Consider the following 26177-nt stretch of genomic DNA (forward strand, 5'->3'; position numbering starts at 1 on the left):
CATTTTGGTTTACTGAGTTTGTTAATTACATGTGTCTATATATATATGCTGAAGACTTTGTTTTTACTCTTAATAGGATTGCAGATTATGAGTTCTAACGACACCAATCGGCGAATCTATGGTCTTTTCATGTTTTTTGGAATTGTTTTCTTTACTTTGTTGCTTTCTCAGTTTTAAATTCTATTGCCTAAGTTTTGTTGTGTCTCTTTTTGGTTTAAATTTATATTATGAAATCAATAATTATATTGGCTATGTTTCTTTTAACATATATTGGTAGCTTAACCTCTAATCAGAAAAACTAGGATCAGAAAGAAAAAAATTAGAAAACTGACTTTGGTCTGTGAAATAGAACTTCATCCACTGCACGTGAATAACTTATCCATTTACAAAAAAACACCAACAATCCCCGGATTTTATTATTTACGCTATCTACAGGTATTCAGATCAATAGTCACATATTCAGAGAAGACAAAAAAATTGTGCAAGGAGAATAAATAAGAGAAGAGTTTTAGGTGTCTACCTTAAGCCTCATAGACGGTAAACATCCAAATTTATAAATATTGAATTTACGTAATGAACAAATCTTCTTAAACTCAATCTCATCTTGAAAATCTAACCAAAATAGTCAATGATTGCGTTAGGTATTAGAGATTGAAGACATTTATAATAAAGGAGATTCAAAACAGAGACCATCTCAATTCTCAATGAATCAGAAAAAAAAAAGATAAATGAAAGCAGAAAACACACCAGTATGTTTTGTAAATTAGAACTTCTTCAATTGTACGGGATTTAGCCATTGGTTGAACCCTATCCCTTAATTTTTCTTTTCTAATTTTCTTCTATGAAAGTTTGATAACTTACGGACTATTTCGAGTGGAACACGATAAACCGTTCAACATATCCTCTTTAATTTACTAATGAAAGGTGAATTTGTTCGAATGGACCCCAGCCGAAAATTGAAAACTGACTACAGCTTCACTGATTAGTTTCAAATACCAATTTTAAACATTCTGAGAAAATATATTTTATTAAATAAACCCAACCCCATACTAATATGATTTCAAAATTGAAACACCCACAAATTTTCAACATATATATATATATATGTAATTTGTAATCCACATTTAATTTTATGTGATTTTAAATATTTAATTGTACTCTCACTCCGCGCAAGGCGCGGGTCATACTCTAGTAAATTTGTAAATGAGTCGCTCAAAAATTATTATAAAAGTTAACTGTATATCAATTTTTGTTTTCTTAGACAAAAGAATTTTGGGTATTTCGAATATCGGTTTGGTTCAGTTATTTCGGGTATTGGGTAGTTTGGATAGGGAGTTAGTGGATCCATTTATTACTTGACTTATTTTCGATTCGGTTTGGTTGGGATAGTTTCAAGTTCGGTTCGGATAGTAAAAGTAGGAACCAGAAAATATCCGGAAAAATTTGGTTCTCATTTACTTTTCATTCGGTTCTGTTTCGGTTATTTTGGGTAATTCGAATAATTAAGGTTAAATATCATGTGTTTTGGGTAAAATGTAAAATATCAAATAATTAGGATCATTATGATAAAATATTGGATATTTCGTATTAATTTAGATATTTCGGATAAAAATATTCAAGTACTTTCGGATATTTTCAAATAATTCAGATATTTTGTAATAATTTAGTTTTCTTAAATTACTTTTGGATCCTTTAATAGATTTTAAATTTATAAATATATATTTAGTTATATTAGAGTATATATAATTAGTATTTTTTATATATTTGAATATCCGTTTGGTTTTTGATTCGGTTCTGATCCAGTTTGATTATACGGTTTTGCCCAGACCTACTAGAGACTGAATGTCCAAAAAAAGGAGAGACTATGGTGTCGACTTTTTGTGCTGTTGGTGCTCTTAGAGTATAATTATCGGTTGAAAACCTTTATAGATTATAAAAGAAAAAAGTAATTAATATTATATTTGTTGTTATATTTAATTTTCTAAAACTAATTGAGTGGTTAGTAAAATGACAATTGTACTTGTGGATTAACAACCAGTCCTTACATGTTGGGAGTTCAAGAGCATGATTATTCTTAAGATGGAGTCATTAGCGGAATATTAACTAAAAAAAAACTAAAAGCAAATTCTTAAATATCTTATTTTTTGTATACTTCCTCCACCCTTTTTATCCAACACTCGGATTGTTTCTAAGCTCTTCATTAATTTTAACGATGTTATAACCAGAGTAGTCTTGGGGAAAAAATATAGCACCGAGGGAGGTGAATATATTTGCCAGAACGTAGTGAGAAAATTCAGGGAGCTCGTGGGTGCTTTCCCTCTCGGAGATGTTTTTTTTTGGCCCTTTCTCAAGTCTCAAAGAAAAGCTTCTCCATTATCACGTTGATCTCTTCTGCTCTTATATTCTCGAAGGATCGAATCGTTTTTGTAATACCCCGATTTTCTAAAATAATATAATAAATAATAATCTCATAAAAGTCTCCATTTATTACTTCTCAAAAGTCAAACTCAACACCATAATCCAATAATAGCATAAATAAAATAAATCCGGAAAATATCGATAAAAGCATAAAACCGAAGTCTGAAAATAAGAATAAAACTCCCAAAGCACCAATCCGAAAGCAATCACTCCTGTCTGCCAGGCTCACCTGAAAGAGAAAAGAAAGAGGGATGAGCAACAGGGGAGTCACTCAGTGAGGTATGGGATGCTAACCCGCAAACCACAGACTCAGTACATAGCACTACGACTATGTAAGAGTAGCTCTAGCATGAACAGACAAGATGCCTAGCACATCACACAAAACAAACAATACGCTGATGGTACATAGCTAGTCCACACACCCTGCGTTCTCCTCATACGGATATACGATATCATAATATGCGTCGATAGTCCAGACATCTCTAGACCCCCGCACTCCACCAATATGCGTCGATATGCAAACGTCTCTGCACCCCGCACCACACAATATACGTCGCTAGCTCAGACGTCTCTGGGCCCCCGTACTCATCCACTATGCGTCGCTAGCTCAGATGTCTCTGTGCCCCCGCACTCTATACGTCGCTAGCTCAGATTTCTCTGGGCCCCCGTACTCATATGCGTCGCTAGCCCAAATCACTCTGGGCCCCCGCACTCACCACATAGTCCTTACTATATAACTAGATATATACATATATATAACAGTCTTTAACATCAATCATTTCACACAATCGTTGAATCCTCTATTATCCTATTTCCAGTTTAACAATCAAATTAATAATAAGCAACCAAGACTTTCAAACATACTCGATTCACAAAGACGGATCATGTTTCGAAACTAGACTTTCAATAATAATAGTACTAAACTAGCTCAGGATTTAACGGAATAGCCCTCACCTTAGCAACTGACTGGAACGAACAACGGAAATGATCAACTGAGGTCAACTGCAACACGAGAGTCAATGACTTAGGCGCAGAGTCTCAGGAATAAAGTTTCCCGAAATAGAAACTTTCCTAAAATAGTAACTTCCCTAAAATGGATTCCTATACTAGAAATATGAAAGCGGCATACTTACTAGAAAAACCCACCGGAAGCTCGCCCAGAAATGCCGCCGGAAGCTCGTCCAAAAATCCCGCCGGAAGCTCGCCGGAAATCTCACCGGAAAAATTAACTAGTGACTGGTCGTTGAATAATTTAACAACAATTTGTCACGCGCAAAGAAATACTTTGACTTGATGAGAATAAAGAGAAGAAGAGGAGTCTATTATATAGGAGAAGGGAAGTGAGGTATGAAGCTCAAACTTCCAATGTGGGACAAAAATAAAAAGGAATGGGTTTTGATTAAAATAAAACAAATGGGCCTTACTCCTAAGATCCGGGTCGTTACAATTCTCCCCCACTTAATCAGAATTCGTCCCGAATTCCAAAGAGATGAAGAAAGAACGTCCACAGCTTCGAAGAAAAGAAAGATAAAAGGTAATAGACGATGGAAACGAAAGAAACTTGGTCTTCACCTGCAGAAGAAAAGAAAATCAGAATCTCTAATGACTAACCGAATGATGCTCGGCAGAAGGGTGCATTTTTTTTTTCAAAAACTCCCAATCCCAAAACATTGAAAAATCACTGAAATCCGAGTCCCATAAATCGCCGTCCCGGGTCAGAGCCAGGACGGAACCCCGCTCTGATACCAAATTGTAATACCCCGATTTTCCAAAATAATATAATAAATAAAAATCTCCAAAATTTTCATTTATTACTCATCATAAATCCAATAAATAAACATAAATCCAATAATAGCATAAATCCTGGAAAATATAGATAAAAGCTAAAAACCGAAAGTCTGAAAATAAGAAATAAACTTCCAAATGCACCAATCCGAAAGCAATCACTCCTGTCTGCCAGGCTCACCTGAAAGAGAAAAGAAAGAGGGATGAGCAACAGGGGAGTCACTCAGTGAGGTATGGGATGCTAACCCGCAAACCACAGACTCAGTACATAGCACTACGACTATGTAAGAGTAGCTCTAGCATGAACAGACAAGATGCCTAGCACATCACACAAAACAAACAATACGCTGATGGTACATAGCTAGTCCACACACCCTGCGTTCTCCTCATACGGATATACGATATCATAATATGCGTCGATAGTCCAGACATCTCTAGACCCCCGCACTCCACCAATATGCGTCGATATGCAAACGTCTCTGCACCCCGCACCACACAATATACGTCGCTAGCTCAGACGTCTCTGGGCCCCCGTACTCATCCACTATGCGTCGCTAGCTCAGATGTCTCTGTGCCCCCGCACTCTATACGTCGCTAGCTCAGATTTCTCTGGGCCCCCGTACTCATATGCGTCGCTAGCCCAAATCACTCTGGGCCCCCGCACTCACCACATAGTCCTTACTATATAACTAGATATATACATATATATAACAGTCTTTAACATCAATCATTTCACACAATCGTTGAATCCTCTATTATCCTATTTCCAGTTTAACAATCAAATTAATAATAAGCAACCAAGACTTTCAAACATACTCGATTCACAAAGACGGATCATGTTTCGAAACTAGACTTTCAATAATAATAGTACTAAACTAGCTCAGGATTTAACGGAATAGCCCTCACCTTAGCAACTGACTGGAACGAACAACGGAAATGATCAACTGAGGTCAACTGCAACACGAGAGTCAATGACTTAGGCGCAGAGTCTCAGGAATAAAGTTTCCCGAAATAGAAACTTTCCTAAAATAGTAACTTCCCTAAAATGGATTCCTATACTAGAAATATGAAAGCGGCATACTTACTAGAAAAACCCACCGGAAGCTCGCCCAGAAATGCCGCCGGAAGCTCGTCCAAAAATCCCGCCGGAAGCTCGCCGGAAATCTCACCGGAAAAATTAACTAGTGACTGGTCGTTGAATAATTTAACAACAATTTGTCACGCGCAAAGAAATACTTTGACTTGATGAGAATAAAGAGAAGAAGAGGAGTCTATTATATAGGAGAAGGGAAGTGAGGTATGAAGCTCAAACTTCCAATGTGGGACAAAAATAAAAAGGAATGGGTTTTGATTAAAATAAAACAAATGGGCCTTACTCCTAAGATCCGGGTCGTTACAGTTTTGTTTGCAAGGAGATTGTTAAACTAGATGGGCTTCACACTTAAAACCAATTGGTGATAAGTGGATTGATCTATCTATCTTATATACTAGTGAATATTAGTTCCAACTTCCGATGTGGGACACTTTGTGTTGATGACTCTTTGAGTGTCAATCTCGGAATTTATGGGCAAGGATCGATGGGCCAGCTTTGGGCACGGATCGATGTGGATCGGGTTGGACTTTGTGGATCGTGGGCTCTGATACCATGTTAAGCTAGATGGGCTTCACACTTAAAACCAATTGGTGATAAGTGGATTGACCTATCTATCTTATATACTAGTAAATATTAGTTCCAACTTCCCATGTGGGACACTTTGTGTCTAATAGGAAATTCATAACGCAAATACTCTGCATGCATCCCAAGAAGTTGAAGATAAATCAGCTACCGGTAGATGATCTCTTTGCATCGCAGAATAATTATTTTATTGATGCATGTTGTGTGTGTGGAAACATAATTTTATTGCAAATGTTTTACAAACTTAAGGTTGCCGTTTTGCACTGTCCATACACAAACTTTTCTATATCTTGCAACGCAAGCAAGATGTGAATTCATCTAAGACCGATTAGCTTAAATGCGCAGATCGGAGCTGCGCTGGTGTCGATTGATGCGGAGAGGTTAGGTTAGGGGGAGGTGCTGCTTCCGAGGGTTGAGAAGCTGGTGAAGTGTAAGGCTGTTAAGGCGAAGTTGGCGAGAGTGGTGCTGGTGGAGCTAAGGTGAGCTCCAGTGGATTGTTTGGTTAGTTTCTTTGAGTAGTGAAGATTGGGCGCCACTGCTGAAGAAGCTTTGGAGAAGTTAGCGACGGTGGAGAGGAATGAGAGTTGGGAGAGTTCAAAGCTAAGTGGATAAAGCCCATTAGTTTGGTGTACTTAAAGGAAACCCTACTACAGAGATAGAGGACTTGTGTCTGTGTTTGTTTAGGGTTTAGAGGATGTGGTGGTGGGGGGAGGAAGCGGCGAAGGCTGCTAAAATAGCTGTGTGGTGGGATATGAAGGACTGTCCGGTTCCTGAGGGTTATGATGCCGGTCGGATCCGACCGAGTTTAGAAGCCGCGTTCAAGGAACGAGGCTACACTGGTCCAGTTTCCTCCATCACTGCCTATGGGGACCAAACAGAAACCCCTGTTCACATCCTGAAACGGCTCTTATCTACTGGAGTTTCGGTAGCACACACCAGATCCGGTTTGTTTTTTTTTTTTAACCATGTGGGGAACTTTTAACTTAGGTTCATTATTTGTTTGTGATAATATATCACTAAAATTTAAGTAATACCTTTTTATAAACAGAAAGCACAAAGTACATCATGTATCGGGATATAGTGGAATGGCGAGGTCAGAATCCTCCCCCTGCTACAATGATGATCATATCAAATCCGGTGAGAGGTGACTTCTGTTGGGATCTGGCCCGGCTACAACAACGGTCGCAATACAATCTGTTTGTGGCTTATCCGAAGTCGCTTTGCTTTATCTCACCCCTGCGAACTTCTGCACTGTGGGTATGGGGAAAATTACTAGGGTTTAGGGATAATAATAGAATTATTGAGACCAGAAGCGCACCACTTGCCATGCTTTGTTGCAAATCGTGCAATTTCGATTGCCAAATCCCTGAGAAATTGAGGAAGCATCTCTCGAGTTATAAGCATGCACGCCAAGTAAGCATCCTCTCTCTCTCTCTATCTCTCTATCTCTATATATATATATATATATATATATATCTCAATACATTGTCTAACCTATTTGAGAGCTTGTCCACTACTAGGAGTCTGTATACCCTACGTACAAAGAAATCACCCGGGTAACGGAGCATTGGGGAAGGAACTACCCGGCAACGCCTGAATATGCGACAGCTAAAATACTGGTGTGGTGGGACATGTTTTACTGTCCTATCCCCGAGGGATATGATGCTCGTCGGGTCCGTCCGAGTTTAGAAGAGGCATTTAAGAAACTTGGCTACTCTGGTCCTGTCTCCATCACTGCCTATGGCAACTTAAACCACATCCCTGAGCACCTCCAGCGAGGACTCGCTTCCACTGGAGTCAGTCTTGCACATGCCGTTCGCGGTTAGTAGTCCAAGTTTTTTTTTATCCATCTTTGGCTGTTTAAAAATTTCATCTAACTTGATATGCTTTCCTTTTTTTAATTTATTGAAACAGATGTCTCATACAAGCGCATGTATCAAGATTTGCTGGATGAGCAAGAACCTAATCCTACTCCGACTAATATTATGGTCATATCTGATACAGATGCACATGAGGCCTTCTCAACTGCCGTTGCCCACCTAGTACAAAAGCAGAAACACAACCTTTTTCTGGCTTATTCATCTAGGCCTTACCAAATCTTGGTCCTGCTCCCTTCTGCCGAGTGGCTCTGGCATAGCTTACTTGAAGGTGTGATTAGATTCTTTGTTCTCTCCTCTCACCATCCACTAGTCCTGTTTGATAACTAGTTATATGCCCTCTCTGAGCTATACTTTGTTTGTTTTTTTTTTCTTCTTTTTTCCACAGTTTCAGAGAAAAGGAAACACGTTCTTCAGAAATGCAGTAGTGAAAGTGATAGGGGTGGTGGATCTAGCGCAATGTTTTATTGCAAATTGTGCTGTGATGGCAAAGGCCCTGATTACAAATGCCTTGACAATTTAAGAACGCATCTCTCAACTGAAGAACATTTGCAAGAAGTAAGTATATATTCTCAACAACCTTTTTACTCTTTTTTTTTTCACTCGCGTGATGAGTAAAGTATTTTTTTTTCACTCGCAGGAGTGTAGTATTACTGCGTTTGTTCAATTAAAAATGAAGAATAGGCATCTATCTCTCTTAGCCCAGTATGATCGAGAGCATCGAGAGCAACTGCGACAGGCAAGTTTTCTTAATTGACAGAGGATGATGAAACATTTATTATATATAAAGTATAAAACTCTATAAAGGGAGTCATGAACATAAGTCATTATAAAAAAACTAAAAGATAAACATATAGAAATAATGTTGACAACTTTTTTTAATAAAAGAAAAATATATTAAATTAGTTTTATAATATTATAGTTAAAATAAATAGACTATTTTCTTATTCAGTTATATTTATAGTTTAGATTATTTGTTTTTAAAATAATTTGTATAATAATTTAAAAAATGTTACTTTAGTTTGAATAGGGCCTCCTAAATTTTGAAATCAGTAATGAAAAAAGTGTTATTGAAATGCTCTTTACTTCATTCATATACATGTTGCATGTTTTGACGTATCCAAATGCTCTTGTTTCATTTATATACTACAATGTTGTTGTAGGTAAAAAATTCTCCAAATATCAAACGTATGAGGAAAGCATTCCGGACGGGTTTTCGTCTTCTTGATAATCATTTACGTCGACTTAGAGCTCGAAAATCTCAAACCTGCAGACGTGGCTCTCGACGTAGAGCTCCAAAATCTCAAACCGTGTGGTGAAATTGTTACCAGTCCTGGAAGAAGCTCTTATTTATCGTTTCTTGTTACGTTTCAATTTCAAGCAGTAATTATTTCTCATTTCGTTTTGCTTTGTTGAAAACCATCTTATTATTCATTCATGTAATGTTATTAGTGATTTTAAATCTTTTTTATCAGCATATGAGTAATTTTAAACCAAACACTGTTTTTCAAATTTTTTGAATGTCGTGTATTAACTTGATGTTTAGTAGTATTATGTGTTCAGTGCAATTTAATCATTGGGTTTAAATTAATATACAGGTGCTTGTGACCAAACTATTCTAGTATGTTTTTCTTCCTTAGAACATCTATAAAAAGATTCTTTATTTTAGAGTTTGTAAAACTCTATATTTAAAGGTTCAATGTGTTTTTCTCCAAAAATAAAACTTCAAATTTAACTTTAAAATTATTTATAACGTTGGATATAAGATCATCTCTAAGGTGTTATGTCAGTGACTCAAAGTAATACTATCCAATTTGATTTCGGTTATGCTCAGGATCATAGGTATTTTCTTCCCAATTTTTTTTATTTTATAGGAATCTCAAAGGTTGGTTGTACGCCTTTCGTCTTCTTAGATTCTTGGTAAATTGAGATCTGCTAATATCTTATGCTTTGCTGTTATTTGAAATGCATGATTGAAATTGGACATGGGAGTGGTGGGAGCGGCTATGATGATGGGGATGGTGCTGTTGAAACACAATTTGATGTTGTTTCCCAAAGACCTGAGCTGCAAGAAGCTAACAGTCTGGTATTATATATGCTTTGTTTTATTTGGTGTTCTAACATTTGAGTAAGCTATATCATTTTATTAAAAAAAAAATTGTTCATTTTTCCTTGCAGAAACGTCTCATTATTGTCATTTGGGATTTATCAGAATGCGGAAAATTCCTACGGAATTGTCCCACAATTTAGTTCTTGAGTTGATCATTAACAAGTTTTCAGGTGCTAGCTTTTCTGGACCAAGTCGAGTAGAATTCCATATATCAAAATTAGCAAAAATAATTTAGAAAAATGTAGAAAGATTGTTGATTTGTTACACATATGGTATAATAGGTTTTATAAGCAGCCTAAAGAAGATATACTCAATAAGATTTTTAAAAGGAAAATGGTTTATATCTCACCAAGTCCTTCCTGACATTTCCACCTCACTAAACCAAGGAGGCTGCGAGTTCTAAAGGGATGGGCCTTGTCTTAGGGCTCTGTTAAAGTAAATAAATCTATGATATCACTCCTACTCCACTGCTTCCCTGTATGCATCCCAGTGTAAATATAGAAATCCATATGAAAGTTTCCAATTTAAAGGGAGAACACCCAATTGGACATGCTCTAAGGACACCTTCAGTGGTAATAAATTGAAGAGTTTCTTGGATATTAAATAATGTAACAAGTTTGTAAATGAGTCACTCAAATATTTTGTTTAAAAGTTAACTGTATATCAGTTTTTGTTTTTTAGACGAGAGAGTCCTGAGTATTTCAAGTGTCGGTTTGGTTAATTCAGATAGTTTGGATAAGGAGTTAGAGGATCTATTTACTACTAGACTTATTTTTGGTTCTGTTCGGTTGGGGTAGTTTCGGGTTCGGGGAGATTCACTTCGAAGACAATGTGACTTCCACCAAGGCTACTACATATCCACTTCCAGGACATTGCCTTCTCCCTGATCCAAATGGAAAAAACTTGAGATTTTGTCCTTGAAAATCTACAACCATATCTAAATGCCTCTCTGGCCTAAACTCTTCTGCATCTGGTCCCCAAGCTAAAGAGTCTCTTTGGATTGCCCATATATCGATTAACACCTGTGTTCCAAATACACATTTAATATTAAAAATATATGTATTGTCATTAGGGTTTGATCTTAATCATAAGATGTAAAGATTTACTTGTGTTCCTGCAGCTATGTCATATCCATGTACTTTAACATCTTCACTCAATTGTCGGGGAGCTATTGGGACCCCGGGATGTAGTCGAAGCGCCTCCTTAACCACGAGATATAAATAATTCATCTTCTCAGCTTCTTGCTCCGTTACATATAACTTATGGGTTGAAACAGAACAAATCTCATCTTTGAGTTTCTTCATACACTCTGGATGTCTCATAAGCTCTGTCATTGTCCACTCTAATAGTGCGAAAGTTGTTGTAGCTGCCTGCAAAAAAATACAAGAAATCTCTTTGTATACTTTTTTTTTGCTAACTTCCTCTTTGTATACTTCCTCCACTTTCTTATCCAAACCTCGGATTTTTTTCTATCCATGCAACCTTGGGAATGAAATCTCCGAGAGGGAAAGCACCCACGAGCTCCATGAATTTTCTCACTACGTTCTGGGAAATATATTCACTCCCTCGGTGCTATATTTTTTCCCCAAGACTACTCTGGTTATAACATCGTAAAAATTAATGAAGAGCTTGCTTAGGTTTACTGGTGAAGACGAAGAACTCGCTTTAACGGAGAAGCTCTTTTTTGTTTTTTTGGCCCTTTCTCAAAAAAAAAGCTTCTCCATTATCACGTTGATCTCTTCTGCACTTATATTCTTGAAGGATCGAATCGTTTTGTTTGTAAGGAGATTCATAACGCAAATACTGCATGCATCCCAAGAAGTTGAAGATAAATCAGCTACCGGTAGATGATCTCTTTGCATCGCAAAATAAGTATTTTATTGATGCATGTTTGTGTGTGTGGAAACATAATTTTATTGCAAATGTTTTACAAACTTAAGGTTGCCGTTTTGCACTGTCCATACACAAACTTTTCTATATCTTGCAACGCAAGCAAGATGTGAATTCATCTAAGACCGATAGCGTAAATGCGCAGATCGTAGCTGCGATGGTGTCGATTAATGCGGTGAGGTTAGGTTAGGGGGAGGTGGTGCTTCCGAGGGTTGAGAAGCTGGTGAAGTGTTAAGGCTTTTTAAGGCGAAGTCGGCGGGAGTGGAGCGACGGTGAGCTCCAGTGGATTGTTTGGTTAGTTTCTTTGAGTAGTGAAGATTGGGCCCCACCGCTGAAGAAGCTTTGGGGAAGTTAGCGACGGTGGAGAGGAATTAAAGTTCAAAGCTAATGTGGTTAAAGCCCATTAGTTTGGCTTATTTAAAAGAAGGAAACCCCTACTTACAGACAATCCAGCTGGACTTGTGTCTGTGTTTTTTTAGGGTTTAGAGGATCGATGTCGTGGTGGGGGGAGGAAGCGGCGAAGGCTGCTAAAATAGCTGTGTGGTGGGATATGAAGGAGTGTCCGATTCCGGAGGGTTATGATGCTGGTGGGATCCGGCCGAGTTTAGAAGCGGCGTTCAAGGAACGAGGCTACACCGGTCCAGTTTCCTCCATCACTGCCTATGGGGACCAAACAGAAACCCCTGTTCACATCCTGAAACGGCTCTTATCTACTGGAGTTTCGGTAGCACACACCAGATCCGGTTTGTTTTTTTTTTTTAACCATGTGGGGAACTTTTAACTTAGGTTCATTATTTGTTTGTGATAATATATCACTAAAATTTAAGTAATACCTTTTTATAAACAGAAAGCACAAAGTACATCATGTATCGGGATATAGTGGAATGGCGAGGTCAGAATCCTCCCCCTGCTACAATGATGATCATATCAAATCCGGTGAGAGGTGACTTGTCTTGGGATCTGGCCCGGCTACAACAACGGTCGCAATACAATCTGTTTCTGGCTTTTCCGAAGTCGCTTTGCTTTATCTCACCCCTGCTAACTTCTGAAGAGTGGGTATGGGGAAAATTACTAGGGTTTAGGGATAATAATAGAATTATTGAGACCAGAAGCGCACCACTTGCCATGCTTTGTTGCAAATCGTGCAATTTCGATTGCCAAATCCCTGAGAAATTGAGGAAGCATCTCTCGAGTTATAAGCATGCACGCCAAGTAAGCATCCTCTCTCTCTCTCTATCTCTCTATCTCTATATATATATATATCTCAATACATTGTCTAACCTATTTGAGAGCTTGTCCACTACTAGGAGTCTGTATACCCTACGTACAAAGAAATCACCCGGGTAACGGAGCATTGGGGAAGGAACTACCCGGCAACGCCTGAATATGCGACAGCTAAAATACTGGTGTGGTGGGACATGTTTTACTGTCCTATCCCCGAGGGATATGATGCTCGTCGGGTCCGTCCGAGTTTAGAAGAGGCATTTAAGAAACTTGGCTACTCTGGTCCTGTCTCCATCACTGCCTATGGCAACTTAAACCACATCCCTGAGCACCTCCAGCGAGGACTCGCTTCCACTGGAGTCAGTCTTGCACATGCCGTTCGCGGTTAGTAGTCCAAGTTTTTTTTTATCCATCTTTGGCTGTTTAAAAATTTCATCTAACTTGATATGCTTTCCTTTTTTTAATTTATTGAAACAGATGTCTCATACAAGCGCATGTATCAAGATTTGCTGGATGAGCAAGAACCTAATCCTACTCCGACTAATATTATGGTCATATCTGATACAGATGCACATGAGGCCTTCTCAACTGCCGTTGCCCACCTAGTACAAATCCAGAAACACAACCTTTTTCTGGCTTATTCATCTAGGCCTTACCAAATCTTAGTCCTGCTCCCTTCTGCCGAGTGGCTCTGGCATAGCTTACTTGAAGGTGATTAGATTCCTCTCACCATCCAGTAGTAATGTTTGATCACTAATTATATGCCGTCTCTGAGCTATATTTTGTTTTTATTTTCTTCTTCTTTTTCCACAGTTTCAGAGAAAAGAAAACACGTTCTTCAGAAATACAGTAGTGAAAGTGAAAGTGATAGGGGTGGTGGTGAATATAGCGCAATGTTTTATTGCAAATTGTGCTGTGATGGCAAAGGCCCTGATTACAAATGCCTTGACAATTTAAGAACGCATCTCTCAACTGAAGAACATTTGCAAGAAGTAAGTATCCTCTCGCTCTCTTTCTCTCTCTCTCTCACTCAACAACATTTTTAACTCTTTTTTTTCCACTTGCAGGAGTGTAGTATTACTGCGTTTGTTCAGTTAAAAATGAAGAATAGGCATCTATCTCTCTTAGCCCAGTTTGATCGAGAGCAACGGCGACAGGCAAGTTTTCTTAATGATTAATTGACAGAGGATGATGAAACATTTATTATATATATATTGATAAACTCTATAAAGGGAGTCAAGAACATAAAAGAAAAATATATTAAAGTATCATCATTACATGCTTGATTGTTGCGGCAAAGGGAAGTGGTTGCTTTCTGATTACAATCACCCTGCTCTGTACGCAAACAATGATCCTCTTTAAGTTTCTCTGGTTCATCATTCCTTACTATCGGTCCATTCTTTAAGGCATATTCCTTAGCAAATTTGCAAGCTTGTTTGACAGTAAATGCATCCATACCATCGACCTGTTCATCCCAAAAAACCAACCCAGAACCCAATCAAACTCAAAACAGAGTTGATACTAGAAGCATAGTACAAGAAACTGATGCATTCAGCCTTAAAATGATAGGATAATGAATGAAAACTGTAAAGTAGCATGCTTGTCATACTTGCAAGAACAAGAAACACCTTGAGAGCTAGACAAAAACCAGTTCTCGCTCTTCTTCTTCTTCTTGTGGAAGAAATCCTCCATACAAAATCTACAAGAGACTTTATGAATGTGTGTGTGTGTGTATACTTGTTCTTCTAGTTCAAGATTATCAAAACATGAAACCTCATACCGGTTTGGTTTAAGAATAGATTTGTTGTTTACCTTGTAGGAAGAGCAAGACATCTTGCACCCAAAGCCATTAATTACTTCTACACCTTCCATTGCCTTGCAGGCTGCTGTAAGATCATCCAGACCAGGATATATATAAACCATTATTATAAATAATTTAGAAACCATTACAAATGATCTATAATCTTTAGAAATTATTTATAAACCTTTATAAATTATATATAATTCCTTACAAATAATTTATAAACCATTATAACTAATATATAAATTATCTATAATCTGATCAAGTATGTCCCTTTAGCTTAAGAAAGAATATCTTAAGTATGAGCTTGTATGCTCATCCATAAAATGGTTACTGCTGAAGTCCAAGAAGACACTACACTAAACTTAACTAACATCATTGTCAATCATCGAAGAAGGAGGTTCAGAGCATCAGACCTGATCAAGAACAACATCAGTGATCATATCCCCAGCCACAGACTCAGAAACCACAGCCAACTCCTCGGCCACCCACTTCCTCCCGCCAGGAGCACCCACCATCCCACCAAACCTCTGCAGATCCCTCATCTCCTTTAACATCCCTTTTGCCGCCTTCTTCCTCGCCAACGCAAACACCACATGATCCATACCTTCATCATTCATATAAACCTCGAAACTAATCTCATCTTTACAAGGCACGACGCAATTAAACAGCATGGAGATCAGATCGTGCCTGCTCTTCAACTCCAACGTCGCCAGAAGCCCGTGGCAGTACCTGCGCCCGCTCGCGTAGAACTTGAACACGTTCGTCGCTTCTTTGAGTAGCAAGGGAGAGTCTTCTCCTTCGCCGACGCCGAGCAAGCTGAAGTTCTTCTCGAAGATTACGTCCTTGAGAGTGAACTTGGAGGCCCAGGAGAGAGCGAGGGTCTCGTTGGCGCGTTTGCCGAGGAAGTAGTTGATTAGGTATGCGATCAAGATCGAGACGCAGACGACTGTGTAGGAGGAAAGCTTCTTCTTGTTCTCGGCGATGTCAGTGTCTTCGAGAGCAGATGGATCTGGAGTCTGCGGATCTATGATTTCAGCAGCAATTATAGATTCATCCTCCATTGTTCGTTAATTAAACTAGGGGCACAATAGTATTTTGCTTAGTTAAATTTTAAGAGTAAAGTTGATTAGTGTATTTTTGAAAAGTGGTATCTTAAAAATGTTATTTTTGGCAATTTTCCTAAAAAGATACTAGGGCTGGGCAAAAAATCCGAACCCGAAAAACCAAACCGAACCCGATCCGAAAAAGTAGCACCGAACCTGAACCGAAATTGATTAAATATCCGAACGGATTCAAAATTTTGGTATTTAAAGAACCGAAACCGAACCCGATCCGAACCGAAATATTTTGGGTACCCGAATGTATCCAAAATAAATTTATATACTTAAATATATACATTATTTTATATATAATGTATATTAAAAATATTAAATATATAAGATACCTTTAAGTTTTTCAAAATTCTCGGAAAATATATGCAAATAGTCAAAAGTAAATGTTTAAAATAGCTAAAATATACTGAAAACACCAAAATAGTTAAATATCTATTGATTCTTTATCCAAATATTCAAAGAAAACTAATTTATATGTTAAATTAAGGTATTTTGACATATATGTTATGAAAATTTATATGTAATATATTATCATTTTTTATAGATTTTGAAAATTTAAAGTATATAATGAATTTTGAAAATTTAAAAACATTTTAAATGGGTTATCCGAACCCGAACCGAACCCGCAAAGATCCGAACCGAACCCGAACCGAAATTTAGAAATATCCGAATGGGGCTGAAATCTTTGACCCCGAAAACCCGAAACCCGAATGGACTGAACCGAAACCCGAATGGGTACCCGAACGCCCAGCCCTAAAAGATACACATGATTTTAAACCCACATTCGATTTTTATATGTCGCTAGATACATTCGATTTTTATATGTCGTTAGATACATTCTTTGGTCAAACTATATGATATGATATGATATTTACGATATAAACATTTATGATTGTTCCGATAGATATAATTACTATTTTCTTTTCTTTCCTTAAATAAAACCTACGAAATTACCATAAATGACTAATATATATATATATATATGACAATTAATGTATCTAATAATATATATTTGATAACAATTTATATCTCCTCCATCATTTTTTGTTTAATTTTATATTATTAAAATAAATTAAACAATCGAATTAGCTATAAAATTAAAATTTAGATTTTTCGTATATGTTATATTTCGAATTTTAAAAAATGACAATAAATGACTAAAACTATTAAACTATTATGTTAAAAATTAATGATCAATGGTTTAACACTTTTATTATAAAAAGATACACATGATTTTAAACCATATGAGTAAAAAGTATCATTTAATAATAAAACAAATAAATATATAGATTAAACTATATACCATATAAGATTACATAAATATTTTAATTTCAAAACTTTCAATGAGTTTTCAAGAACATTTATAAATTATAAACTTATTAAATTTTTCACATTGAAAATTTTGTTATCAATGATTTAAATATTTTGTTATAAAACGATATAAATAATCATAGAACCGTATGATTGTGAAGTTTCATTTAATAAATAACTATATAAAATATAATATATAAAATATATTATTCTTAGAAAAATAAATTGGTCCATCTTAACTTATATTACATTTTTTATTAAACTAACTATCGAATTGATAAATAATGTACAAAAACAATCTCGCACTTTCCTTAAATAAAAGTTATGAAATTACCTAATATAATTAACGTATATATGAAAATTAATTATTATGAATAGTGAATATTTGATAGCAATTTTTGTATCTTAGTTTTTTTTAGTTTATATTATTAAAAGATATTAAAAATCACATTAACTATATAATAAAAATATTTAGATTTTTTCTTATATGTTATTTTTTTGAATTTTCAAAACGTTTATAAATTATTAGAAATTTGAATATATCACTTTGAAAATTTTGTGATCAATAGCTTAATTTGTTTTGTTATAATAAGATACAAATAATTATAAAATTGTATTAACATGAATTTTTATTTTATAAATATTCAAATTAAATTATATATATATATTAGATGCATCAATTTTATTCGTTCAGTTGAAAGCTTTCAAAACTATGTGGAAGACTAAAGTCAAAGTAATTCAATTTTGGAAATAATAAGATGATGGTTCTAAAATCATTAAAATAGTTCTCAATGATGTGAAAGTTAAATATTAAAAAATTGTAAAACATGTTTTTGTAATAAAAATGACTTATTGACCATATTACAGTTTTTATAGATATAAACATGGTGATAAAAAATTTAAGCCCAAATTGATTAAACTCATCATAAATTCAAAATAGATTTCAGTACACAATTACAATTACAAATGTTGAGTCCAACATATCTCCTATATACATTATAACATCTTTAAATTAATAATCAATAAATTAATATACACTAAAAATCTATATAAATTAATATAATTTTATAATCCCAAATTGAGTTTTTGGTTCAATTAGTATATCGATAAATTAATAATCTCTATAAATTAATAAAAATTTATAATTTTGGTGTAGTCCCAAAATTATTAATTTATAGAGGTTTCATTGTATATATATATTAAAGGAGAAATATTTTAAGAAATTTATTCACACTATAATGGAATGTGGCAGTCTCACAATTATTTAAGAATGAACATTCACACTCTAATAATTTTTTTCACACTCTACATAAATATGTTCAAACTATGTATTTTATGTTTTATTTTTAATATAAAATTCACATGTAAGGTTCCAAAAAATATGAATTTAAAATTCATATTTTTTGGAACGCGTTTAGGTTTTTTACAAAAACTAATATTTAAAAATGCAATAAAACCCGTTAAATATCACTAAAACCTGAAACTAGTTACCGATTGAACCATTGATTAAACCAATATATAACTTTTACTCTTTTTAGTTTTTAATTATATTTTAAAAATCTGTTATGTATAAATTTTTAATAAATAAGTTAGGTTTTTCTATCAGTTTTGTGATCGACAATTTATTCATAATGTTTTATTTTAGTTTACTTTGGATTTGAAGTTTAATTTTGTTATTCACATATCACATATAAACCATTGATTGAATCAATAGATAATTTTTTTTTGTTTTTAATTATGTTTCTAAAATCTGTTTTGTATAATTTTTGATAAAGATAAGTCTCGAATGTGTTTATCGAATGTGGAGAGTATATCAGGTTTAAGAAGATGAGTATTTATTTTGTTTTAAATTTTTGGTTTTCATAAAGTAGTGTAACAATTGAAACAAAAGTATGAGAATAACTTTTATACCCGTAACACATACAAACCCAGGTCAGAAGGATATTAACTGCAGGGACGTGCCTGAATAGAGGCTGATAAAGCATATGCTTTAGGGCCGGAGAAGATAATTATTTTAAAGGGCCAATAATAACAGAATTTTACACAGCTTCATTTTTTAGAATTTTTTTTTTTTTGAAACAACATTTTTTTTAGAATTTTTACAGCTTTTTTTAAAGAAATAGGCCAAAAAAATATTCTGCTTCAGGGCCATTATATCTCAGGCACGACTAACTGCATAATTATTTTGGATAATACTAGTCTACAATTTTTACCCACCAATAGAGTATAATTATACGAATACTGCATAATTATTTAATTAACCACGTCTTTTTGCCCACCAAGAAACCATTATACTCGGGTCAGAAATGTATTAATTGGTCATAGGGTATTAACTGGTCATGCAGTTATATTTTACTTTATACAGTTATAGTTTATTTTATACAGTTATATTTTGAATTGGACACAACATATAACAATTGGTAATACTTGTGTTTTAATAGAATACTAGATTTAGACCCGCCCTTTGGAAGGGCGGGTATATTTTTTGTTTTACTTTTTTGAAAATTTTAATTTTTATATTTATTTTATTTTTTGTAATAATATTTGTATTTAATATTAACTTAATATAATTTTTCATAAATATATTAAATATGCCAAGTTGTATAACTATACAGTTGTCCTATATGCATAAAAAGATTATTTTTAAACTTTATTTCTAAAATTTACAACATATTATATTTCTTTTAGAAGTTACAAACATAATTATTCTGTTAGACATGACATATATATTCGAACGGTTCTTAAAGTGTTATATCCGAAAACTAATATCAAATCTAATCCGTGCCGAAAACCGAATTTTTTTTTTGAAAATTGTTTCAAGAAAATAATGAGTTATATATATATATATATATATATATATATGTATATTAGTTAATATATATATATATGTATATTAGTTAATATGTTATTCACTAACTTTAAGTAAAATCACATTTAATAAATATTTTTAATTGAATAACCTATTTAAAGCATGTTAAACTAAAACCTGTCATTTTTACTGTCTAGAGTAACAATTAAGTGAAGAACACTATGTATGGATGAATTACTGTCTATACTATTAAAACACAATGCCTTTTTTTGAGGCCACCTTAAAATTCTAAAGTATTTACCATTCTACTAGGTGTCTTCCTGCACCATGTGCAGTAAGAAATTTTTCAAAATTTAATTTATATTTAAAAGTTAAATTTTATAAAATATTATAGATTTATTATTTTAACCAATATTTAAATATAGATGTGATTTAGTTAAATATTAAATTAAGATAAAATAATTTTTATTTAAAAATATATTGAAGAATATATATGTATATATTTAAATTATAATCTTAGATAGTATTTTCTATCTATTTATATTGTTTCAATATATTAAATCAATTTGTATAAAACTAAAAAAATGATATACAATTGTGTAATTATAAAAAAATAAACTAAACAATATTTATAAAAAAGTTTAGATATATATGAAACTAATGATTTTACGATTAAAAATATTTTTTTTTAAGTTGTAGCAATTTTTGAAAGTTTTAGTAATACAAATTATATTATTACAGAAAATAAAATAAAATAATATTTTGAAATTTTTAATGTTGTATATGAATATATTTATTTTATAGATGATGTATAAGATATAACCATATTTAAAAAAAGTTTACCAAACTAAATATCACTATTAAATGTAATGTATGAGTTATTATCACCTTCTAAAAAATTTATCAAAAATATAAATCAATATTCAATGAAATCATTCATGTCATATTTTTTTGGAAGACATGTCATCAATTTTAGTACATATGTCATATTTTTTTGTGAAACTGATTGTAAAAAGTACATGTGTCAAAATCAATTCTCAAATCATATATAAAAGACTTAGATTTAACTTGCTCATGAAGAAATTTGATTGAAGGCATAAAACATATTTTATCAATTAGATTAGATTTTAGAGGTACAAAAAAGTGTGTGACCAGAAAAAGAAAAGAAAAGATGTACAAATACGTGAGACTTTTTATCATCATCATGAGTCATCGCCATATACGTGAGACAGTATTATGTTTAGAAGACAGACTTATGTAATCGACGTAATACGTTTTGTACAAGACTCGTATATATATTACTTTTTTTACGGCAACTCGTATATATATATATATATATATATATATATATATCTCCTAGATATAATGTTAGGGTTTTAAGTATTCATAAGCCATGTCATTTTATTCACAAGCCATGTCATCTATTTAAGTGTGCCATGTCATATTTTTTTTGGTGAGAGTCTTTGTAGAGATGACACATAAGCAAAATTTAAAAAATCACTTCTCAAATATAGTCTAGGGGATGCCACTGAGATATATTTTATTCTATACTTTTGATTAAATGTTTTATTATTTTATAAGTAATTGCAGCTTTAATAACTAATTCAATGCACATCCGCCAATCTAGGGTATTTTGTTAACCAATATTCACCAAACTAAATATCAGGATATAAACTCAATCTTGACGAGATTATATTCCTAGGAATTAGGACAACGATACCTACTTAGTATTCAATATATATATACGATATTTCTACCTTTCATCCCTACCACATCTTCTTCAAAGCTTTATAACTAATACATGTCTTATGCTATGCAATTGTCTTACCTTTTCGACGTGAAACCATTCAAAATTGGCTGGTGCATCCGTGTGAATATCATCCACACCTAGAAACAATTCAATCCAAAATTCGGTGAATCACTAGAAATCATCTTAGCAACAAAAAGGTAACTAATCCAAACCTTGAAACAAAAAAAAATGCATTTGCAAGTGTTAGATATTTTGATGTTCATCGAAGATATATTAATATTTTCTTATGTTACTATGCAGCGTGTAAAATCTCATGCAACCTGTAGGCAAAACAATTTGATGCGGCTGTGCAGCGTTGCCGTGTTAGACAATGGAAGATAATAGAGAATTTCTCTTCGAGTCAAGCAACTGGATTATACAGACTAAACAATCATGTGTACCGAATGTCTTTCATAGCACGCCCCTCCGTTGATTCCATGTAAAAGTGTAATTAACGATGACATGTTTTTTCATTGATTGAGTTTGAAAGTATTATGAGTGGAACTTTAAAGATATGTTTCTTAATTGGTAAGAAAGTCTATATGTAATTTTATTTTGAGGGGAGAGGTGGAGTGGTTAATTTGTTTTACTTCGTCTCTTCCTATACATGTTTAAAGTCGCTTGCTATCAATATTTTGGTATGAATGTTGTTTCTGTAGACATGATTGAGCAAGCACTATAGGTTGGTAATCTTCAAAATTTCAAATGTAGTGGGAAAAAAGAAAGAAGATTGAGTTCACACTAAATAAAATCATGGAGTAAGATATATATGATCTTTATACATAATAACTAAGCTATATATAACCATATAAATGTCATTTTTGTCGGAAGTCCACTTATTTTTTTAGAAAAATTGTACAAAGTTAAATGTACTAAATTCGGTAGTCTTTTCGGACTTTATTAAATAGTTCAAATTCTTAAAAAAAAATCCTGAATCCCATTTAACATATTAACAATAATTAATTATAATACACCTTAAGCTTAGTATAATAATATGATTTCGATTATACAAAAAGATAATTGAATTAAATTTTGTATTTTTCGAATTTCCTTTTATTTAAACAGTAGAAATTCCTTTGATTTAAACAACAATACCTACATTTAATTAATTATGCCTTCCTATCAAAATTAGTATCAACAGTTATTGTGTAGAATTTTTATTTCTATTAACGCAGACCATTAGTAAACTAGATGGTAATATGTGGGTTTTATGTATTGAAACAATGTGATAATGTATGATTTCTAAACGGGTCCTAAACACTTCAATTTGAATAATCCAAATACAGAATAACATGAAAAGACCCAAATTAAAAACTGAGTGCTTAGCAATATAAGACGTAAAAATGAATTACTTTCAATTATTGACGTCAAAACTCAAAAATTCAACTCAAACAAAAAATAGTAATTTCTAAAGTGAAAAAAAATATTTCACGCTTTTAAAGCGTTAATAGTATTTATAATTCCTTGCCATTGTATATTTTTAATATATGTTTTTAATTATTTACCTTTAATTAATCAACTAAATAGTTTATATTCAAACTAATAATACATATTATTATGGCAAGTATCATTTATAAAAAGATATGCTGCGATTTTTAATAGATAATGCTTCTTTAATTCAAAAAACTTAATGTCAATATTAATTTATATTATTAATTACGAAATAATTTATATATATTATTTAATAAAAGTATTTAATATTTTGTTAGATTTTTCTCAACAGATTTTGTTATAATTAAAAACAAGTTCAAATTTATAGTTAAAATTCATTTATTGTTAATATTTTATTGATTATTATGTCATATTATGTAATTAATGATCTAGACCTATTATGATTTATGATTTGCATCACGCATAACCCTTAAACATACGTTGAATTCCCAGAAATATAGACTTCCTCATATAGAACGAGCCACCTAAAATAATACTTCTCAAAAACATACTCATGAGTATTTACTTGCCATATCAAAATATAAAGTGCACCATATTGATACAATATTCATCAAATCAGGTAAAATATATACACATGATTTCTCAATACAAATAGCTATAGTTTCAGTAAAGATCAAATATTCATGAGAATGTTTATTAAATATAAGTTCAAATTAAATTATTTTAAGTTTTTACTCGATCAATTGTGACAGAACGAGGTTTGATGGTAGATTTTTAATTAACAGTTTTTATTTAAATTTAGACCAAAATATATAGGGTCACTGCCTGGCCACAAATCCAGATCAAATATGAACATTGATTTCATATTAACAATTAATTAAATATAATCGCATAAGTGGTAAAAAAATAGAAAAAATTAAAATAAATAAAAATAAATAGGTTAATTTATACATATGATTCCACAATACAAATACATATAATTTCATTCAAACGCAAATACTCATACATCTGCTTACTAAATCTAAACTCAAATAGAGGTATTTTAAGTTTTTACCAGATCAATAGTGACGGGTCGTAATTTAATGATAGATTTTTAATTAACAATCAATACTATTAAAACATGAGAACTTTTTATCTACTTGCAAATGGTCTAGGTTGGACCATTACATTTTTTTCAATTTCCTAATATTTCTTTTATAGCCAACTTAATTATTATTAAATATATACTATATCTAACCAATTATTTTAATATTTCACAATAAGATCTTTAAAAATATATTCTTAAGTATCTTTTACTAAGATTACATCTTAATAATATATTTTATTTAAAATGTAAATACACATTTCTTTTTAGTATTTACTTTTAAATCAAAAAATTCATGATTAAAAACTAACTGTAGTTAAAAACGATTTTTAATTCATTTTTTATTTATATACTAAGAATTAAAATTATATAGTATTTATATTTACATAATTTATATTCATAATTAAATTGCTACATCAAGTAATAAACATAAAGTAAATTAATCCATCTATTAACTATTTTCTAAATTATAAAATAACATAATAAAATAAATGCATGAATTATACAACATATTTCAACTTATTAAAACAAATATCAAAGTACGATATATAAACTAATAAATAATTTCATAAGTTAATATATATATATATATATATATAATTTAAAAAAATTTAATTTATTTATCAAGTATAATGTGGGTTAAATGACAATAGTTAATTTGTATAATAATGCTAAAAATATAATAATAAATAAATTTTACCAGTATAAAAGATTACAAAAAAATTGCGGGTTTAATAGAAATTTTAAATATAGTTTAACCAGATTACATATAGAGTCATCGATGTTATCGGTTTAATTGCGGGTCCAGACCGGGTTACGGAATGTAACATTTAAAAATATGTACGCAATCAAAATTGCGGGTTAATAAAACTTTTAAATATAATTTAACCATATTCCATATAAAGTCATCGATGTTATCGGTTTAACTGCGGGTCCGGACCGGGTTACAGAATACTAAATATAATACTTCATGTGTAATATTTAAAAGTATGTACGCAATCAAAAATAAAGAAAATATATCATTTGAAAACAATCCCGTCCATTTAAGGGCGGGTCAAAACCATCAGAATACAAACTTTTAAGATTAATAATAATCTCAGACATTTAACAAAAGCGGAAGATCAATACATAGGATGATGAAAAAAAATTTACCCGCCCTCTAAAAGGGCGGGTCAAACTCTAGTATTGATTATAACTGGTCTCTTCACAAGTATATTTTTATAAACAATACTTCCATAATAATATCAACTTAAATAGTTTAAGTAATTCTTAAATTTACTTCCAAAAATATATTTTGTAGTTCATAAATTTAAATTTAGTATATTTATGTATCAAATATGAGTTCAATATTTATTGTTTGTTGTCTTATACATTATCCATAAAATAGGAGTTTAAGTGGGGCTATAGAAAGTTGTCAAAAAAAGTGGAGCTATAGAAAGTTGTTACTTATTTTTTAAAAGAACGTGGTAACTTACGGTTTTATAGGAACAGTTATACTTTTAATATCACGTAGTTATATTTAGATGTCGTTATATTTTTTTGCATTCAATTAATATCAATAGGGTAATGATCCAAAATTAATAGTATTGATATAAAACAGGAAAAAGATCACTAAAACTTGGAACCCAGTTATCTTGAACCACTAGTTAAACAATTTTTTTAGTTTTTAATTATGTTTTTAAAATCTATTTTGTATATCTAAATTCGAAATTTGTTGCCATAAAATCTATATTATTAAAATAGAAGTACACTTAGAAAATGTCCCTAAGTTTTTGAAGTTATTTACATTCATATGTCACTGAGAATTAAATTAAATTACCTATTTAATATTTGTCTTTTTTTCAGTTGAACTAATGTATTGTCCTAATATAAATTAAATTACATATTTTGATGTTTG

The 26177-nt window shown here is 32.4% G+C and overlaps 4 protein-coding genes and 1 long non-coding RNA gene across 16 annotated transcripts; 3 read left to right on the plus strand and 2 right to left on the minus strand.

Annotated features, from left to right (window-relative positions):
* Nucleotides 1–6557: 6557 nt before the first annotated feature.
* On the plus strand, nt 6558–9217 carry LOC108850225 (uncharacterized). Its single transcript, XM_018623794.2, has 7 exons — nt 6558–6822; nt 6927–7291; nt 7399–7699; nt 7793–8026; nt 8144–8313; nt 8396–8494; nt 8919–9217. The coding sequence occupies exons 1-7, from the start codon at nt 6573–6575 to the stop codon at nt 9072–9074; spliced, it is 1575 nt and encodes a 524-aa protein (XP_018479296.2). The 5' UTR covers nt 6558–6572; the 3' UTR covers nt 9075–9217.
* Nucleotides 9218–10680: 1463 nt separating this feature from the next.
* LOC108836471 (cytochrome P450 71A14-like) lies at nt 10681–11392 on the minus strand. Its single transcript, XM_018609625.1, has 3 exons — nt 11348–11392; nt 10972–11235; nt 10681–10887 (listed from the first exon to the last, which is right to left on the minus strand). The coding sequence occupies exons 1-3, from the start codon at nt 11390–11392 to the stop codon at nt 10681–10683; spliced, it is 516 nt and encodes a 171-aa protein (XP_018465127.1).
* An 842-nt stretch (nt 11393–12234) lies between these two features.
* On the plus strand, nt 12235–14172 carry LOC130510628 (uncharacterized). Its single transcript, XM_057007102.1, has 6 exons — nt 12235–12498; nt 12603–12967; nt 13063–13363; nt 13457–13690; nt 13793–13971; nt 14047–14172. Exons 1-6 carry the CDS (start codon nt 12249–12251, stop codon nt 14155–14157), a joined length of 1440 nt encoding a protein of 479 aa, XP_056863082.1. The 5' UTR covers nt 12235–12248; the 3' UTR covers nt 14158–14172.
* On the minus strand, nt 14169–16825 carry LOC108839257 (uncharacterized protein At5g49945-like). Of its 12 annotated transcripts, none has more exons than XR_008944323.1 (4): nt 15197–16825; nt 14792–14853; nt 14589–14678; nt 14169–14444 (listed from the first exon to the last, which is right to left on the minus strand). XR_008944323.1 is itself a non-coding variant. In XM_057007108.1 (3 exons), exons 1-2 carry the CDS (start codon nt 15842–15844, stop codon nt 14839–14841), a joined length of 663 nt encoding a protein of 220 aa, XP_056863088.1. In that variant the 5' UTR covers nt 15845–16825; the 3' UTR covers nt 14169–14444; nt 14792–14838. The 12 variants fall into 12 exon arrangements, 6 of the variants coding, with proteins under 6 accessions (XP_056863088.1, XP_056863087.1, XP_056863084.1 ...); XR_008944322.1 differs by having other exon boundaries at nt 14792–14862; XR_008944321.1 differs by having other exon boundaries at nt 14608–14678; nt 14792–14865.
* Nucleotides 16826–21543: 4718 nt separating this feature from the next.
* Nucleotides 21544–22462, plus strand: LOC130510927 (uncharacterized). Its single transcript, XR_008944710.1, has 2 exons — nt 21544–21962; nt 22066–22462. It is a non-coding gene; the product is annotated as an uncharacterized LOC130510927 (long non-coding RNA).
* Nucleotides 22463–26177: the final 3715 nt, after the last annotated feature.

Source organism: Raphanus sativus, chromosome 4, assembly GCF_000801105.2.
Source record: "Raphanus sativus cultivar WK10039 chromosome 4, ASM80110v3, whole genome shotgun sequence".
NCBI lineage: Eukaryota > Viridiplantae > Streptophyta > Magnoliopsida > Brassicales > Brassicaceae > Raphanus > Raphanus sativus.

Bases quoted from the DNA above. Each gene is read 5' to 3' on its own strand.
- LOC130510628 (XM_057007102.1), top strand. From the start codon at position 12,249: ATGTCGTGGTGGGGGGAGGAAGCGGCGAAGGCTGCTAAAATAGCTGTG. The intron at 12,499-12,602 runs GTTTGTTTTTTT...TTTTATAAACAG, and splicing joins GGTAGCACACACCAGATCCG to AAAGCACAAAGTACATCATG. The intron at 13,364-13,456 runs GTTAGTAGTCCA...TTATTGAAACAG, and splicing joins TCTTGCACATGCCGTTCGCG to ATGTCTCATACAAGCGCATG.
- LOC108836471 (XM_018609625.1), bottom strand. From the start codon at position 11,392: ATGGAGCTCGTGGGTGCTTTCCCTCTCGGAGATTTCATTCCCAAG. The intron at 11,236-11,347 runs GTTGCATGGATA...ATTTTTTTGCAG, and splicing joins TCGGAGATTTCATTCCCAAG to GCAGCTACAACAACTTTCGC. The intron at 10,888-10,971 runs GTAAATCTTTAC...TTTGGAACACAG, and splicing joins ACATAGCTGCAGGAACACAA to GTGTTAATCGATATATGGGC.
- LOC108839257 (XM_057007104.1), bottom strand. From the start codon at position 15,844: ATGGAGGATGAATCTATAATTGCTGCTGAAATCATAGATCCGCAGACT. The intron at 14,866-15,196 runs GTCTGATGCTCT...ATGATCTTACAG, and splicing joins CTGATGTTGTTCTTGATCAG to CAGCCTGCAAGGCAATGGAA.
- LOC108850225 (XM_018623794.2), top strand. From the start codon at position 6,573: ATGTGGTGGTGGGGGGAGGAAGCGGCGAAGGCTGCTAAAATAGCTGTG. The intron at 7,292-7,398 runs GTAAGCATCCTC...GTCCACTACTAG, and splicing joins GTTATAAGCATGCACGCCAA to GAGTCTGTATACCCTACGTA. The intron at 7,700-7,792 runs GTTAGTAGTCCA...TTATTGAAACAG, and splicing joins TCTTGCACATGCCGTTCGCG to ATGTCTCATACAAGCGCATG.